This window comes from Lissotriton helveticus, chromosome 8 (genome assembly GCF_964261635.1).
Source record: "Lissotriton helveticus chromosome 8, aLisHel1.1, whole genome shotgun sequence".
Lineage (NCBI taxonomy): Eukaryota > Metazoa > Chordata > Amphibia > Caudata > Salamandridae > Lissotriton > Lissotriton helveticus.
Genome location: NC_136069.1, coordinates 185,891,792 through 185,911,187, shown reverse-complemented (window position 1 = coordinate 185,911,187; position 19,396 = coordinate 185,891,792). Strand labels below are relative to the sequence as shown.

The window sequence follows — 19,396 nt, the reverse complement described above, 5'->3', positions numbered from 1 at the left end:
AGCCACTGTTGGATTGAGGGCTCATTCCACTCGGGCCACGGCGACTACCACTACCCTGGGCCGAGGAGTGCCCTTGCAGGACATTTGCCAGGCAGCTACATGGGCCTCGCTGCACACGTTTGCACGACACTACTGCCTGGACAGCCAAGTCCGGAGGGATGGCTTCTTTGGCCGTTCCGTCCTCCAGGACTTTCTGGTGTGATTATTGGTTCGCAGACCCACCACCGGGGTTGGTATTCCTGGGGTATCTATTCTAAGGTAAGGAATCTATCACTAACGTGTCTCTTTCAGATGCACAAGTTACTACTTGTGTAACGATATATCTGTAAGAGACATTAGTTTATGATAGATTCCTTACCGACCCACCCATCCTCCCCGTTCTGCGAACCGATATCTAGGGTTAAGGTCATCCCCTTTTAGGACCCTAGTTTCATGGCACCAGTGTTGGTTCGATCATGGCTCTGCGTATCTGGCGCGGAAAAGCTGTGTATCAGAACTGACGTCAGCACGCATGGGCGGCGTATAAGTACTCCGACGTCATTCCGGCGCTAACGACGCCGACGACGGACGCGGAGCCGCGGACGACGCCTGCCGGCCCGCAGGGGTATTGCTACGCAAAATATTCCGGATCCAGTCTGACGCCTGGGGATATTCTACGGTAAGGAATCTATCACTAACTATTGTCTCTTACAGATATATCGTTACACAAGTAGAACTTGTGCGATGGGTTCAATGCCGCTACGCGGCCCCTGTGGCGGCGTTGCGTGTGAACGGGTGCAAATCAGCCCTTTTCCCTAGCACCAGAGGGACGCGGCAGGGGTGTCCCTTATCCGCGTTGCTTTTTGCGCTCTATATGGAGCCGTTGCCCAACATGTACGGTCCAATGCGGGTATTGAAGGCCTTAAGTTTGGAGCCGACACGCACAAAATTAGTTTGTACGCGGATGATGTTCTGTCGCTTACCGAACCTCACTCCACGCTGCGGTATCTGTCCATGGAACTTCTTTCTTTGAATATCTGGCGGGAGCTCTGGTTGCCGCGCAAACACAGAGCGCGGGGCCTTTATTCCTCCTCTGTGATGTTCCCGACTATGCAGGCTTGGGATCAAATAGCGCAGCGCAAAGGTTGGACTACTTTTCCCTTCCCTATGATGCCTATCGTTGACAATCCCGATTTTCCGCCGGGGTGCGCATCCCCAGTCTGCCACCGCTGGAGAGAAGAGGGCTGCAAACGGTGGGCTCCCTGTTCGACCTTGAAGGTTTGATCCACTTCCCCCAGCTACGTAGAGACTACTTTCATCTGCCACAGTCTGACACTTTTCATTACTCACAGTTAGCGCACTGGGTGACCCAGCCGTTCAACTTCGCTTCCATGTCACGCCCCTAGACTGTTTTTTAAAAATGGTTAGTCTGCAAGAAGGATGACCGTAAGCTCGTATCTGATTTGTATGCGATGATCATGGCATGCCCCAAGAAGCAGCGCAGGAAGGCACAGGTCCGCTGGGAGACTGAATTAGGGCGCTCTTGACACGAAAAAAATGGGAACATATCTTTTATCGAGCACATTACACAGCCTCTAACACTACGGGTGCGGAATCTGCCTACAAAGCAGCCACTTATTGGTAGTATACTCCGGCTCGCATCAAATCTTGGGATGTAGCAAAGTCAGGCCTCTGCTGGCGGGGGTGTGGCCTTAAAGGCACGTTGGTGCACCTGTTGTGATATTGCCCGAAGTTAGTGCGCTATTGGAAAGCGGTTCTTGATGACCTTGATGATGCCTTTCAAATTACATTTCCCCGTGCCCCTGAGCACACACTGTTGGGGCTCCCTCATCCTAAGGCCTTTCCCTTACGCTCGCTGCGGGGTAAACAGATTGTGTTAGCTTTGCTTGCTGCACGGCAGGTTCTTTTGGCGCAATGGGGCTCCCCGACCACACCTGGTTCGCGGGACTGGATATGGCGGCTTTGGCATCTTTTGGCATGGAGCACCTGTTGATGGGCATTGATGGGAAGGGTTCAGAATATGCGAAGCTATAAGGGTCCTTTCCTACAACTTCTTTCTAAGTATCGAAGGGAAGTCACGTGCCTGAAATACCAACCAATTGTAGAGCTTATTCCCTTGGAGCCCCGGGGAGCTGCTTAGATGGTCGAAGCAGCTATGAGGTGCGATCAGCGGCCAGTGTTGGTGGAAGGGGGTGGTAGAGATTGATGTGGGGTGGGGGGAGGGAGGGTTTGGGGGGGAGGGCTTGGATGTTTGTCTATTTGCTTTGTTTATGTCTGCTATAAAAGTGGTATTTGCTTGCTGCCATGCTTTGGCTTGAAATTGCTTTCGCGGGGTCGCCCTCCGGGCTGTAGACTCCAACGCTGTGTACTTCTCGGGATGTTACGCTCTGCCGGCAATTGGATGTAGGCAGCTGAGCTGTGTATAATGATGCTTTACCACACAAAAAAAAGATTGATTCTAAAAATGTCTTAACCCGAAGATATCAGGGCACTCAACTTTAAAAATAAAAAAACACTGGACGACCTGCAACCACCTCAAACTAAACGCTCTCATATCGGATTTCCTCTTCATCTACCCACCCAAGCACTCACCGGACATCGCAGAATGGATGAAGCAACTAATAGCTCTTAACTGCTTGCCACACATTATAGATTCCACAAGATCACTGGGAATAACGTTAGATAAGAACCTGAACATGCAGGAGCACATCAGTACAGCCACCTAAAAAGCGAACTTCAATATGAATATCTGAAGAAAAATAAAACCCTTTCTCCACTTTAACGACCTAATGTCAGCTGTTCAAGTCCTAGTGATTTCTAGGTTGAACTATGGAAGTGCAACCCTCTGCATCCTACCTAAGTCTAAGCTTGCGCCACTAAGGGCCTCTCTTAACTCTTCTGCTATGCTTACCACAAGATCTGAAAGAAACAACCACATCACTTCTGATCTGAAATCTCTAAACTGGCTCTCCTGTGAAGCAAGGATACATTAAAAAAATTGCCTGCATGACCCATTCAGCCCTACACTTCAACAACCCGAGATAGCTTGCACAGAAACTGGAGCTATCTGGTGACTGTAGAGCATCTTGAGGCAACAGCATCTTACTGTTGAACCTACAGAAATGTTATAAAAAGAAAACATGTAACCGAGCCTTCTCTGGTATTTCCCAGAGAATTTGGAACTCCCTGCCCCCTGAAATCAGACTGAACCCTGAAGCAGCTATGTTCGCCCAATGCTGTTGGCTGGATACAATGGACTCACTAGGCAGAGTGGTTTCATCGTCGGTGACCCTTAGACACCATGCCTGGTTGAGAACCACTTGCTTTTCAGGGGATGTTCAGGCCCCACTCATGGACATTCCCTTCGATGGCTCCCATCTCTTCGGTGACAAGGCAGACTCAGTGCTGGAGCATTTCAAGGACAGCAGGGTTTATGGGCAGGTCCTTGGGCCTTTTCATGGCCCCTCTTCAACCCCAGTCCGCCTTTTTCTCCTATAGTGGCCCGAGGGGCATCCAGCCACATCTCTACCTGCCCAGCTGCCTCGGCCCACATGCTTGCTTGGCCGAGGACGCTGTACCTACAGACCTCGTGGGTCAGGTTTCCAAAGGTAAGGCCAGTCTACTTCCCCTTAAACCCCCTCCCCCAGGCCATCTGCAGCCTCCAAACCTCTTTAGTTTGCCCTTTAGCCATCACGGGCATCCAGTGGGAGGCTGAATACGCTATCGCCTGCGCCACTGGAGCTTGATGACATCTGACTGCCAGTTCTCCAGATTGTCCAAAGGTGCTACTCCCCTGTGTGACTACCCTTCCAACCATGCCCACCTAATTGCGACAGGCTGATGGAGGACCACATCTCATTACTCCACAAGGAAGTGTTGGATCTCTTAGCCAAGGGAGCCATAGACAGGGTACCAACATCAGAAGTAGGTTGTGGTTGTTATTCCTGCTACTTTCTGGTGCCCAAGAAGGACGTTTGCCTTCATCCCATCCTAGACCTGTGCACCCTCAATTTCTTCCTTAAAACGGAGAAATTCAGAATGCTCATGCTCGCTCAAGTCCCGTCTGCTCTGGACCCTGAAGACTGGATGGTAATGTTGGAGTTGCAAGACTCAAACATCCAAATTCCCATTAGGCTGGACTTCAGCTAGAGTGACTCTGAGGCTGCTGGGCCTGATGACCTAATGTATTCTGCTTGTTATGCATGCCCACTGGCATATGCAGGCTCTGTAGTTGGACCGGAAGTTCATGTGGGCACATCATCAGGGGAATCTCTCAGATATTGTCCATACCTCAGAAGGCACTGCAAAAGATCTGCAGTGGTGGCTGACGAACTGCGATTGGGTCAGCAGCAGACCCCTCTTCCTTCCCCAACCAGATCTGACAGTAGTGACAGATGCATTACTTCTGGGCTGGGGAAGCCATCTGGGAGAGGTGAAGATCAGAGGACTCTGGTCTCTGGCGGAATCCGGACTACAAATCGACCTGTTGGAGTTCTGAGGGATCTGGTTGGCATTGAAAGTCTTTCTACCCTCCATCAAGGGAAGGCCAGTACAGATGTCCACAAACAACACCACTACCATGTGCTACTGGAACAAACAGAACGGTGTGGGGTTGTAGACCTATGTCAAGAGGCCCTACGTCTCTGGAAATGGCTGGAACATTAGTGCATTTTCCTTGTGGTTCAACACCTGGTGGGCTGTCTAAATTCCAGAGCAGACATACTCAGCCAAAGATGCCTAGCGAATCATGAGTGGCGTCTCCAACCGAAGGTGGTGCGAGGTCTCTCAGCAGTGTGGAGAAACCTGGTTAGATCTGTTCGCCACTGCCGAGAGTGTCCAGTGTCATCAGTTTTGCACCCTCTAGTTTCCAAGGTGGTTCTCGCTCAGAGACACTTTTCATCTCGAGTGGAGCTCCAGCCTCCTGTACCCCTATCCGCCAATACCACATCTGACCAGAGCTCTGAAGAAAACCATGAATCAATGGGCCCAAGTAATGTTTGTGGCTCAAAACTGGGCTTGGAGAGTCTGGTATGCCGATCTGTTAAGCATCTCCATTGGTCCTCTGATCATGCAGCTCCTTCGGGAGGATCTTCTGTTGCAGCATCATGAGAGGTTTCTCCACCTGAACCTGTCAACGCTCCGCTTTCATGCATGAAGATTGAAAGGCAATAGTTGACAGCTTTTCACCCTTTCATCTGAAGTCTGTAATGTTCTCATGACAGCTTGGTGTTCCTCAACCAAGACTGTGTACACTGGCCGTTGGAGCAAAATTGGGACATCGTGTTCAGACAAACAGATTGACCCCTTCTCCGCATCGTTTTCCCAAGTTATTTTGTTAATCCTTACCCTGGCCTAGCAGGGCCCAGCATTGGGCACTTCGAAAGGTTATTTTTCTGCGATCTCTGCTTTTCTGCGGCTGCCAGATCAGCCCTCCCTTTTCAATTCTAGGAAATAGATTCATTAAAAGTCTCCAGCATGTGTTCCCTCCAGCTCCCTCAGTTATGCCTCACTGGGATCTCAGTTTTGTTATTGCTTTATTTATGTGCGCTCCCTTTGAGCCGCTTCATAAATGCACTCTCAGGTTCCTCACCGTCAAGACGGCATTTCTGGTGGCAATTACATCTGCCCAGAGGGTTAGTGAGTTGCAGGCACTGCCATCTCAGCCTCCGTACATCTTTTTTACCCAAACTGGTCCTTCAGACTTGAGTGTCCTTCTTGCTGAAGGTAGTCACCCCATTCAACGTAGGCCAGTCCATTCCTTGCCTACCTTTTTATGCTCTGCCTCATCCCTCTAAGGAAGATGAGTGACAGAAATTATTTCACACATGGATAAAAAAGCACAGACACTCTCCCTCTGTTTGGAAAAAGGTCAACAAAGTTAGTTATTTCATAAAATAATGTACTTTCTCTCACTGAGTACTGCTACCAATTCGCATTTCTCTTCTTTTCCGCTGCCCCTGAAACTCCTTTTGTGTGCCTTGCTTGTTGTAAAATAAATGTTCCTTTTACTGAGGCTCGTTTCCTCTTCTTTCAGTGCTCCTTGACAAAGGGCTGTCCGCCCGAAATGCATCGGAGTCTTCATGTAATGACCATTTGTGGATTTTGCCAAAAATAATTCATGTTGATATGATGACAATATCAAAAAACTATTCTCCATTACAAACCTAAATAAACATTTATGTTTAAGACCATGGAATCAATTATTTGATCCTGCCCGGTGTGCCCCTTTGGGATGTACCCGCATGCTTATGCGCACATGACTCTTTCTTTTGTAAAATAAATGTTAACATGTTCCAGCATGTTTGTTGGGAACATGTGACGCTCACCCCCCCCCCAATCTTATGACCAAGCTACACCCCTGAGACCCCCCACCGGCATACAGGGGTACTGCTCATGAATAAGTTCTTAAGATAGTGATCCCTCAAGCTTTTCTCTGTGCGACACCACTTCGCTTATGATCTCAGTCAAAATTAAGGTCCTTAGATCGGTCGCAGAACCACTCAAAGTGCTTATCGTCTTAGTCGAGTTCATCAGAAAATTAAGTTAAATCCCACTAACACAAGAATAACAAGAAGAAGAAGTTGAAGAGATCTTTGACTTTGCCATGCACGTTGAAGTCACTTGAGGAGAAGGAGCATCGGCACTCAGGGCATAGCTCTGTGCTGGAGTCTGTGCCTGGGCTGTCTCTACGCCTCCCAGAGTTTCCAAAGGTTGGAGCGACCCCCACCCAGTTACAAGAATCTTATGAGGCTATGCACCTCATATTTGTGTGCCCAGTCCATGCTTGAGTGCCTGCTGGTTCGGGAGGGGGCACTACTGGTCTTCGGCCAGCGGGTTCACCCCCAACATGTGTCGGAAGCTGATCAAGTCACCTAGACCTTCCCCGGCATCTGCTCCAGTTCCAACACAGCCAACTCTCCACGGTGGCGCCAGACCCAACACAGATCTAGATAGAAGGCGTCCGTCTCCAGCACCAGTGGGGGGGGAGGGCAGAGTCCTCATGATCGAGCCAGTGCCTCACTAGTATGACATGAAAAAAAACAATATCTCAAATGGTCTCAATGGCGGGGTCAGTTAGATCAGTCTGTAAAATACATGACATGGAGAGAGAGGGAGACTCCTGGCAAATTTTTTAAAAATGTGCACATGGCATCATATATTTGGAAAATAAGTTTTCAAAAGCTGTACAGGTGTATCAGCACTGTAGATACGAATTACATAGGCAACCCAATTTGGACTTGGTACACAAATGTGCTCGTGACACATATAAGAGATGACGCAAGTGAAAAAGTGTAAACAGCGGAAAGGCGCGTGGTGAGATCAAGTGAAAAATAATATACAGGTGACTGTGTGGTCAGCACGAAATTATTTACAAGGGTTGCGAAAGAATAAGTGGAATGATGTAGATGGAACCACACGGGGTCATGGTGCTGTGGAGTCAACGACGTTTCGATCCTATAAACTCCAGATCATCTTCAGGACAGGGCTGCTGATTATGAAGTGCTGAGTGCGTCGCGATTTCCTGTCCTCACTGGGAGGCAGAAAGAAATCCGGCGTCTGTAAAGGGAAGAGTAGAGCTCCGCATGAAGAAATCTGTGCGGTAGCCAGGTGGGGGAAAGGAAGATTGCCAGTGGTTTGATGGTGCAGTCCGAGCCTCTTGTCCAAGGGTTTATGGCTTCACAGGTATCCAAGTTCGGTTGTGGAGGAACCTCGATGGGGATCGAGTGCTGGAATGAATCCGGGAGGAGAAGAGGAGAACGTGGCGGCCCGCGGATGACAGACACACCGCCTCCCCTCCTCCCCCCAGATTCATTCCAGCACTCAATCCCTATCATGGTTCCTCCACAGCCCAACTCTGATGCCTGTGAAGCCGTAAACCCTTGCCCACGAGGCCCGGCCTGCACCATCAAGCCACTGGCAATCTTCCTTTTCCCCACCTGGCTACCGCACATATTTCTTCAGACGGAGCTCTACTCTTCCCTCTACAGATGCCAGATTTCTTGCTGCCTCCCAGTGAGGACAGTGAATCGCGACACACTCAGCAGTTTATAATCAGCAGCCCTGTCCTGAAGATGATCCTGAGTTTATATGATCGAAACACCGGCGACTCCACAGTGCAATGGAAGGGTCCTTGACCCCGTGTGGTTCCATCTACATCATTCCAATTATTCTTTCGCAACCCTTGTCAATAATTTTGTGCTGAACCACACAGTCACCTGTATATAATTTTTCACTTGATGTCACCACGCGCCTTTCCGCTGTTTACAGTTTGTCACTTGCGTCGCCACTTATGTGTCACGAGCACATTTGTGCACAAGTCCAAATTGGGCTGCCTATGTAATTCGTATTTACATTGCTGATACAACTGTACCGCTTCTGAAAACTTATTTTCCAAATATATGATGCCATGTGCACCTTTTGGATACAAATTCCGTGAGTCACCCTCTTTCCCTCTACGTCCTGTATTTTGCAGGCTGATCTAACTGACCCTGCCATTGATACAATTTGAGATGTTGTTTTTTGTCATACTTACCCAGATCTCAACTGGTTTATGGGTTTTACTCCTGTGGTTTTCAACAACTTTACTAGTATGACAGGCATGGGCTGGCGGAACAATGGGAGAGCATACCCTTATGGATACCAGTTAAAAGATCATGAAGACAATCAGGAAGGTGCCAATGAACTGGACTCCTCCCTAGACACTGGCTTGGTCTCTCCCTCTACCGTGGCTTGCAGGAAGCTGGCTTTTTATGTAGTACTGCCAATGTAAGGGGGCTCCATGCAAAAAGTCCAGACGACCCTTATTGGTTGACAGGGCTTACTTTAATAATCCCCAGTGCTATATTTGTGGTAGTGTGGTCGAGCAGCTTACTCTTAGCATAGATGAGTGCTAAGCACTATGAAATCCGAGACCAATTTATGTAAATGAAGTGTCTTTTATAGGAATTTAGACATCAATAACGGTTGAGGTTTTGAAGCCTGTGGCCTTGATATGCTTAATCGCCAGCCATCTTGCTGGAGGAGATGGGTACACCTTCTGCCAAGCATGCATGGTTTCTGACCTCAGAGCGTGGCTCTCCCTTACAGGAGGTCAGAAACTCGTCTTTGGTGTCAATCTGGAAGGTACCAGTCAGCCAAGACACTAAGTGGCTTGTAAGATAATATGGGTGCATGTTTTCATAAATCCAATAGTGATATCAGTACTGATTTATAAAGAAAAGGTGTTTGATGCCAAACACCATCATTTTCAGTGAAGCGATTATGTAGCTCGGTAACTCCTAATGACCAGTGCCCAGTACATACCTTTAAAATGGCTTTCCAATCACTTGCAGTGACTAGTAATGGAACTAGGTATCACAGGGGCATATCTGCTCATTCAGCTGTATCCTCACATGTAATATAATGCACCCTGCCTTATGGCTCTAAAGGCCTGCTGTAGTGGTGACTTGTATATAGTACACAGGGAGTGGGCAATGTCATGTTTTCAGAATGGTTTGCACCATTTCACACATCCTGCAATGGCAGTCTGCATGCAGTTTGTGTGTGGTTCCCCTAGGGTGGCATAATGCATGCTGCATGCCCTGAGTTCCAGTGGTACCATTTACTTTGGACTTGCAGGGGTGCTAAAGTCCCTGGCAATTGGATTACAATTAACATTTGTCTTGTTTTTAGAGACACTCTCCTACATGGTTACGTAGGAGGGTGCCCCATTTGAAATGTTGTTGCTTAGGGTGGCTGAAGTCATGCACCTTAAGCTGCCCTAAGTGGCAGTCAAGGCAAACCGCTTGACAGAGGTACTTCAGCCAGGTGCTGTCCTTACTGAAGCATTACTTCCATTAAGTATAGGCCTTTCTGATATCCTACTGATATCCTTTACGGGGCCTGGTCCAAGCCCTGCACAGGGACTACTGTGTATAGGATAGTTGGCCGCAGCCATTTCCCCTCCTCATGTGACCCCAGTTTCCTCAATCAGCACCATACGCCACTTGATGTTCCCCCAGCTGGATTAGAGAACTGCCTTATCTTTGGTTAGGTTAGACTTCTCTGATTTTTCATATTCTGCTGTTTTGTTTTCTTCCTATCCCTCCTTGGTATTGCATACTTAGATGATTTCTGTGTCCCTGACACTCACTTATATAAGATTGCATTGAATCATTCCGCTCTGCCGTTATCTCTTCTTCCAATCACTCACTCTGATAGGGCAAATTCTCATCATACTTGAGTTTTCCTAAATGCGTAAACTGTATTGTGACTTCCCTGTGATGATTTACATGTCCTATGATTGCTTAAGTTAGATTGGTTGTATTGGGTAATGAAGGTGGCACTCCAGTATTGTGAAACTCTCCTCTTAGACTCTCATTTTCTGTTCCAGATCATACGCACTCAAAACTGTATCCGGTTCCTCATTCTAAACGCTCCTCCAACACTACGTTAGAGCGGTTGGTTGTCCAGGCCTCCACCTCCAAATCAAAGTTAACCCCAGCACCTTCCCTGCCACCCCACCGGACAGAGAATCCAAAAGCTGGCTATCTTTGGGAAGAAAAAGTTCTCTTACGCCAGCCTGACACTGCAGTTGCTGAACATTGAGTTCCTCTTGAGCCAATACTTCCATACCATCTGGGACTCAGTTGTGGAAGTGCTGCCCCTGGTCTTGGAGGATGCCCGAGCCATACTCTATCAAGCAATTGCTGATGGGAGGGACACAGCCAAGTTCACCTTTAAATGTGGGCTGGATACTCATGACTCGCTGGGCAGAGCAATTTCATAGTCTGTGGCCCTTCAGTGCCACGTCTGCTTGAGAACCACTTGCTTTTCGGTTGATGTCGAGGTATCTTTCATGCACATATCCTTTTGATGGCTCTCTGTTTGAAGAGAAGGCAGACTCTGTGCTCGAGCACTTTAGGCCAGTGGAGCTACAGCCAGGTCCTTGGGTGTTTCTGTGGCCCCTCCCCACTCCCAGTCCTCCTTCCATTCTTTTTGTGGTCACAAGAGGGACTTCCAACCTAGTCTTTACATGCCCAGCCACCCAGGCCAACAAACTGCATAATCTTTTTTTAGCTGAGGATGCTGTACCCACAGACCACATGGAACAGGCAGCCAGAGGTTGAGCCAGTCCAATACCTCCCAGCAACCGCAGCCTCAACCCCCTTTAGTATGCCCTCCGACCATCTTGGGCAGCCAGTGGGGGGACAGGATACACCATCACCTGCACCACTGGAGGTCAAAAGCATCTGGCTGTTGGCTTATGCAGCTAGCCCAAAGGGTATTTTCCCTCCCCTTTGTGACCACCCCACCCCCATGCTGCCTTATTGTGACGAGCTTACAGAGGACCGTCTCTCCTTGCTTCTTCAGGAGGTGTTATCTCTCTTGGCCAAGGGAGCTATAGAGAAGGTAACGGCATCAGAAGTTAGTCGTGGTTGCTATTCCTGCTACTTTGTGGGGCCCCAGAAGGATGGAGACCTTTGTGCTATTTTAGACCGGCCCCTTTTTAATTTCTTTCTGAAAAAGAGGAAATTCAAAGTGCTTAGGCTCGCGTAAGTCCTGTCCGCCCTGGGCTCAGGAGAGTGGATGGTGTTGCTATGCTTCCAGGATGCTTATTTTCACATCCCCATTCTGCTGGCCCTCAAGCTCTGCATGCAGTTCACGGTCATCCAAGAGTACTTTTAGTTTACAGTGCATCCTTCAAGCCTTACCAGTACCCCTGGGGTGTTCACGACAGTGATGGCGGTGGTTGTAACTCATTTGCAAAGGTCACAGATTGCAGTCTTTCCCTACCTCACCGATTGGCTGTTGAAGGCGGGCTAACGCCAAACAGTTTCTCTTCCAACTACCGACTATGGTGAACCTTCTGTACTTGTTAGGGTTCACTATTGACGTGCCAAAGTCACACTTCACTCATATCAGACACTCCCTTCCTTTCATAGGAGCTATTCTGGATACAGTGTTGTTTCGTGCCTATACTCCAGGGTGGATTGTCCAGGATATACAGGCTGTGAAACTGATGTTTCGGCCTCTATTCTGGATTTCGGTGAGACAGACTGTGAGGCTGTTGGCCTCATGGCCTCCTGCATCCTTCTTGTAACACATGCCGATTGGCATATGAGGGCTCTGCAATAAAACCCTGAACATCCAGTGGGCACAGCACAGAGGGATCGGCAAAAGACCTGCAGTAGTGGTTAAGCAACTGCGATTGGGTCAATGGCAGATCCCTCTCCCTTCCCCAACCATAGCTGATTGTAGTGACATATGCATCACTTCTGGGATCGAGCGGCCATGTGGGAGTGGTGGAGATCAGAGGACTCTGGTCTCTGGCAGAATCCGGACTAAATAAATACATAAATAAATAAACCTGTTGGAGCTCCAAGCTAGCATTGAAGTCCTTCCTACCCTCAATCAGTGGATGGCTGGAACAGGTGTTGACAGACAACACCGCCGGCATATGGTATTGCAACTAACAGAACTTCCTACCTCGAGTTAATCGTACTCGACCTCTGTGCACTGTTGCTGAATGTGTTTTACTTCACACTTTGCTCAAGTTTTAAACCAACACTATTTTACACTCTTGTTTTGAAACAGTTTGATTAACAAACTAACTGCAAATGTTTCATTTCATGAATTTTAAAACATCATTAATAATACACATAATGCAAAAAGCTTCAACTCCAGCTTTATCCTTGATAATCAAATCAACATCAGTACGCGATCCCGTCATTGGCAGGAGACTTACGCCCTACCGGGGCTTGAGTGGGAGAATCTCTGTTTGTTCATAAATAAAGGGACTTTATTTTCAACAAGAACATGTGGGTTACAATATCAACCCCAGTGTGAATTTGGAACGAAGGAACTACACCCCCCATGGCTCAGATAACTTACTTGCGTTGGCTAGCAGGTGGAAATAATTGGAGCTAGAAAGAAAAGCTGTGCTCTATTTTAGTTCATATGTAGTTGTATATGTCTCTGGACCTATATTTTATGCGTTGTTATCTATGAAAATAACCACCTTTGTGTGCGTGTTTGTGGTTTTAGCTGTGCCTAGGTACACAACTACTGTGGTATTGTTAGTACCTCACTCCAGAACATTATGAACAATCTCTCCAGTCCTGAACCTTTTTTCCTACATCGGTTTTTAATCTTTACATGAAATCATTGAATGTGCTTCAAATACTTTGAACCATATTTTCTTGCTGGGACTATATTAGGGGCTGGTGGTTACTACTGGTGACTTTAGTTAATGCCATTTATTATATTAGGTGATTCATTTTGTTTTCCTTTTTTGTAGGGTGAAACTAAACTTACTAAATTTAAGGTCTCTCGAAAACCTACAATTAAACAAAAGAATTCAAGGTAAGGCTTAATTAGAATCTAATTTTAACAATGTACATTTTTTCAAGACTTGTACTTTTAACATTTGGTTTCCAAATGACATGTTCTGACAAGTTAAAATGATCAACTTTGGATTTTCAAGTACAGTGGATAACTAAATAGTGTTGAATTGTTTAGACGTCCCTCAGTGATCAAAAGTAACAGCTTTCCAGAGCCCCAAAATGCAAAATATCCAGAGAAAAATAGATTTCTTTCCAAGAATGGCTATCCAGCTTTCTTGTGACAAATGCATTTGTGAAATTTTTGTGATGTTGGCTGGGAATGGAGACAGGTTCTAATGCTGATTACCTGACACTGTAGCTGTGTTTGTGATGGTATGAGAGGATAACTGTTCTCAAACATACAGTGTAGGAGAGTAGGGTCTGCTTCCTATGGTCACCCCCTCTTTTTGCTTTACTGGTTTTCGACTTAGATGGGGCTGTGGGCCTGCTAATCAGACCCACAGCCCAGATGCACTCTCTAAATTTACACCATGTACTCTAGGTACATCCACAATTGGGAATTGGTTCAACTTGTCAGCCCCTGTAGAAGTGTACCCTAGGTACTCAGGGCATAGGTGTGACCAAGGCCTACCAGGGGCTGCAGCATATATTATGCCACCCCTGGCTGGCCACCTAAATTGACGCAACTGGCTGATCACTTAGCTGGGGCAAGGTCGTGTTATCACCCCTTGCTTAGGTGTAGTATCCCTATACCTACCTTATATATAGACACATAGTAACCTATAAGTCACTCCTATGGCAGGCCGTAACAATCCTGGAGGGCAGAGTGCTTGGTTATGTGTGAGATGGTGCTCTAGCATGAGCTGAGCCTGTCTGCAGCTTTCGGAACCATGTCCTTATAGCTGTTCTATGATATTGCCATACCATATACTCTTAAGTGCATTATGAACCTCGTGGTTAAATGCTAACTTTGGTTTGGCTTTATCCAAACATGTCGTGTAAGGTGTCATACGCTTTGGAATACTACCCCCTCGCCAATTCTGGCGACGGGGGTAGTATTCCACCCTTGTAGAGGGACTATTCCGCTGAATATCCCGGTTAAAGTTAACCAGAGCCCCAGCATCACAAAATATACGCTGGTGCCACCGACACAAGTCTGACCAACTGCTGCTGGGAGTCCTTCCAGTCACGGAGGTTTGGACAATAGGTTTCCTGCCTGGAGAGGTGCGAGCACCACCCCAGACAGGACTTTGTGTATTGGGACAGGGAGGGCTGAATAGAATGAGACACTGCCTGGAGCACCCTAGGTGCTCCATGCATACCCCAGATCAAACCGGTTGCTGGGGCACTACAGCCCCAGCGTGAAACTGGACAAAGGAAAGGGGGTGTAACCACCCCCCTTCCTGGTCCCACCCCTAGGAGGGACCTAGAAAGTAATCCAGCCCCTTTTAGTTGTATAAAGGTTGGAGCTGAGTCCTGAGACTTTAGATTAATCCTGAACCGAAACTTGACACGAAACTCTGGACCTTCGACATTCTGCTGAAGCTGAAGACTGAAGAATCTCCCTTGTGGCCAAGGAGTGACCACCCCGGGCAACCAGGCACCATCCTGCAAATCAACAGCTTGCTTTGTCGACGTTCCTGCCGGAACCCGAGCACAGAGCCTGACGAAACCCAGACTTCCAGACCTCTCTGACCCTCTCTTCATGACTGCAGCAGAGCTGAGATCCGTGGAGGCGACGAGACACGTGGGACCTGACATCTTGGAAAGCCTGCAACTTGCTAACTGTGCAGCTCCTGAGGCATCCTCGAACCTGTGCACTGGGGACTGAGAAACCCCGAACCTGAGCTCCACCGGCACCGAAGATCAGCACTCCACGAGTTCTGCGTGGGGCCCTTCTGCTTTTGTACTGCTCGACGTGTTGTCCGGTTGCTGGCCCGTTGGCTAGTAGCCTCTGTGACGACAATCCTTTTGAACCACATCGCTGGTCTGGTTGCTCCAGACTGGCCCTTACCTCCCTGCAAAGGTGAGGCACCTCAGACCTTGCTGGTCTGCACCAGAAGCCTTTTTTGAATCCTGCGTGGGTTGCCTTTGCCAAGGCTTGTTGACTCCAATCCGGAAGTCGACTCCTCCATCCACGAGATCCTGCGTGGGACAGCTCGTCTCCAGCTCCTGGTCGTGATCGACGCCTCCTGGTCCGCGTGGCTGAAGAGACAAGCTTCAAGACAGCACCTGATTGCTCCTCAACGTCGTCTGGTTCCTTCCTGGTTCCACCCGGTCACTGGCTAGTGACCCAGACTCTGTCCCCTCTGCTTTAAGAGTCCTCTTCATCTTCGATCCACCGTTGGATCCACCCGGACATCTTCCTCCTGGTCGCCTGCAGCATCTTTCTTCAAAGGCTCCATAGGACTCAACGGCGAAACCCGACACATCCTCACACCTATGCACCCGCCGTCCGTGGGTGAGGTAACGCGAGGACTTTGGTGCTCCCAAGGGTATTGACTATCCAAGTGTCTAGGTTTTTAGCTGTTTCCTCCTAGTTAAACCGGAAGTGTCCTAAATCCTTCCAAATCTAACTTCTAGGTTCCCATTGACATTGCATTGACTCACGCCTGTGTGTAAAGACACTGCACGCGCCGCCTGTGGGCCTCCTACTTCTAAACTAAGGTTCAGATAGTGTAGCTCCAGCGATGCCCTAGGCCTTTCCTTTTCTCGTGACATGGTACTTATAACACTTTCTTAACCCCTTCGATGCTGATGACAAAGCCAGCTCGTCATCAACGTTACCTGCGGTGCGCGGATGACGAGCTGGCTTTGTCACGATCAAGCCATTTTTGAAATTCCCGCGTACCGCGGGAAACCGCGGTAGCGGTTAATATATGGTTTGCTTCGCCCCTTGGGCCTAACCGTAAATTGTGCAACTTAACGTATTTTAACCAAGTGTCTTGTTATGTGCTTTGGCCTCTGATCTCATAAAGAGTTCAGAGGAGTGTGTTAGTAAATAAATACATATATATTTTATATATATCCTGTGTGGTGTCCTTTCATTTGATATTCAAGGGGTTACATATGGTAAAACAGCTGGCTTTACACGCCCTCGAGTCTTTTAGCCTAAGACTGTTCTGTCCACGCTACCACTAGGATAGCTGGTCTAGAAGGTTGAGTTACAACCATCACCATAAGGGTTGTTTGGACTGGTGCAAGGTGTCCACTAGAATAGTGAACATCATATACCAGGCCAACTTCTCACATTACAGGACACCCCAGATTTTCAGATTACCCTAATATTGACCTCAGACACTTCTGCGTAGTGTTGATCTTGAGTTAACAGACATGCGCCACAACATCTTATTAGCAGAGTAGCAGAATAAATTCTTTCGACCACTCAATAATTGAGTTCTAGATCAGAGGAAAAGTAAAAGGGTTTTATTAAAGGTTTTTATTGCAAAATCTCAATCAAGCGGTATAGAATAAATGCCATGTAGGACCCAGTGCAAAGTAATACAGAGTAGTTAAATCAGACTGATTCTAAGTCTCAAGTGAGCAGCAAATTCATAAATGAATCGAGCAGCATTGTAGGAAGCTGGCTCTGTATATACTATACCAAAGTAACGTTAACTGTGCACAGAGTCCAGTGGATTCCCAGAGCTATACAGAGATAAAATTATATAATACATTACTCTCTGTTCGTGGTATTTATTGTACACACTCAGGCAGGAATTGATGTCACACACTCCGACTGAACTCAAACAAAATTGTTTGTATCAAAAATATTTCTTTGTTGTATGTTATTTTTAGAACCAAGCAAGACTTGGTACAGGTAAGGGGAATTGTACTTTTCAAGACAGATTGATCCACAAGCAAGCTGGATGAATAAGGATGTTTGGTACAGGTTTGTAAAATATCCAAATACAGTTGAGATTACTTTTTGATTACTTTTGATGACTTTTTAGAGCACTTTTTCTACTCCGTGTGATATGCCTAGATATCACACTGGGACATTTCCTAGATAAAAATTACACCTTCAACACTAAAAGGTTTTACAGAGGAAAACCGTCCATGCAATCCTATGGAGTAAAGTGAGGTTATTGGTTTGCAGGTAGGTAAACGCTCTTTAGGGATGTGTTCCATGGTTGAGGATGCACTCAAAAAGCAGCCTCGGCGGCACTAGGGCAGCTGGGTGCAGAGTGCTGAGGCCCAATGTTAGCCTATGGGACTTGGGCAGGCCACAAGGTTGAGGGAGCAAAGCTCCTAGGGTTAAGCTCAGGGCAACAGGGGATTCTAGTTAGCACACAAAGTACACCCACAGCAGCAATGGGGTGGCTGGGTGCAGGGTGCTGGATTGGTGTCCGGTGCCCTGTTTTCAATAGGAGATCTCTGGTCAAAAGAAGCACTGCACGGTTGGGTAAGGAGGCTTCATGGAGGTGACCACCGGTTGGAGATGTAAGTTGGGATGCTGGGGATTTCCTGGGCACCGTTGGTTGGGCCACCCAAGGCCCTGGGGCGTCGGGTGCAGAGGTGTCTTAAGGCATTAGGTTTTCCTTACCAGCTCTGGTAGCTGTTAGGGAGACCCTCTAGATAGAGGCTGCATGCGTAGTCTGGAGCTAGAGTTAGTTCAGGGGTCACCTGGGCCCAATTCAGGATTGCTGGGTCATGGGGTCATGCCACTCTAATTTGGGCCGTGGGCGTCAGGTGCAGAGTGGTATAAACTCCCGGATTTTGTTGAAGCCAGGGTCTGGTTCTTGAGCAAGTCAGATGCTCACTTGTGACCAGTCTTTGAAGGGAAGGCCGGGCAGGTCCTCCGAGTTCTGTGGGGCTACTCGCTGCAAGACAAACCAGGATTCTGCTGGCGCAGGTCAAGGTTGGGACAGGCATAAGCCTACTCTTGGTTGTCTGGGTCCCCCCTTCTTCAGAGAGTTGTGCTTCGCCTCCCCCACCTGAGGGGTGGGGTTGGAAAAGGTGGGCACTCCTCTCCTTCTATCTTGGTTTTCCCTCCGATTTGCCTTCCCAAAGTGGGGGTTAGAACCGGTGGGGGCCCAGCTGATGGGAGAAGCAAATGGCTTGGCGAACTCACAAAGGTGACAAGCCTTGGAAGCTTCCCCTTCATGGACACTGCCCATCCTGGCAGAGGAGGCTTGCCACCTCGACCCAGGATGTGCTTTGTTCAGGACCCAGAGAGCAGAAGGCTCTCAATTCAGGGGTCCAGAAACAAGTCTGGTGGTGGCAGTTGGCGAGCAGTCACTCAACCAGGACACGAGAGTTAGGACGTCTTTCAGGGGGCATCTCTAAGATGCCCTATGAGTGCATTTGGCAGTAAATCCCACACTGGCATCAGTGTTGGTTTAATGTGCCAAGACGTTTGATACCAAACTTCCCAGGATTTGGTAAAGCCATTATGGTGCTGTAGAGTTCGTAATGACAAACTCCCACACCACATACTCTTTATGGCTTTACTGCACTTACAATGACTAAGAATGGACCTAGACACTGTAGCGGTACAAGGCTCATGCACCTGTACCCTCACCAGTGACATAGTTCACCCAGCTAGAGGTGTGGCTGCCCTATACCATAGGCAGTCAGTTGTAGGCATGGCACACAGGGATGTGTACCATGTCGACTCTTCACTTTGTTCTGCACCAAAACACGCATCTGACAATGGCAGTGTCAGGGCACAGGGCCTCTAAGGGTGGCACAATATGTGCTCCAACCCTTAGAGGCCTTCCCTAGCCACAGTGCCCTTGGTACCTGTGGTACCATTTACAAAGGACTGACCTGGGTACAGGCAGTTGCCAATTGGGTGTGCAAAAGTAAAGTTTAGGGAAAGAACATAGGCCCTTGGTATCTGGTTGGCAGGAACACAGGGCACACTTAGTCAAAGAGGTTCAACATTAGGCGAAAAGTGGGGGCAACCATGCAAAAAGGGGCACTAACCTCAAGTATCTGCTGTAAGTTGTTATGGGGAGCAGTGTCGGCTGTTAGATGGATGTGGCCTAACAACTAGAATGGTCGAGCTCCAAGCTGGTGAACTGTGTTCGTCTCGACAGGGGCGCTCAACATCCTGTGATTCTGGG

At 48.1% G+C, this 19,396-nt stretch overlaps 1 protein-coding gene across 5 annotated transcripts in view; it reads left to right on the top strand.

Moving 5' to 3' along the window:
- TTC3 (tetratricopeptide repeat domain 3) overlaps positions 1-19,396 on the top strand; it is a 1,911,479-nt gene that overhangs the window by 723,831 nt on the left and 1,168,252 nt on the right. For all 5 annotated transcript variants that reach the window (XM_078656864.1, XM_078656865.1, XM_078656863.1 and 2 more), the window contains one exon: positions 13,280-13,344. In XM_078656864.1, the coding sequence (XP_078512990.1) occupies positions 13,280-13,344 (65 nt within the window). The remainder of the gene's footprint in view (positions 1-13,279; positions 13,345-19,396) is intronic.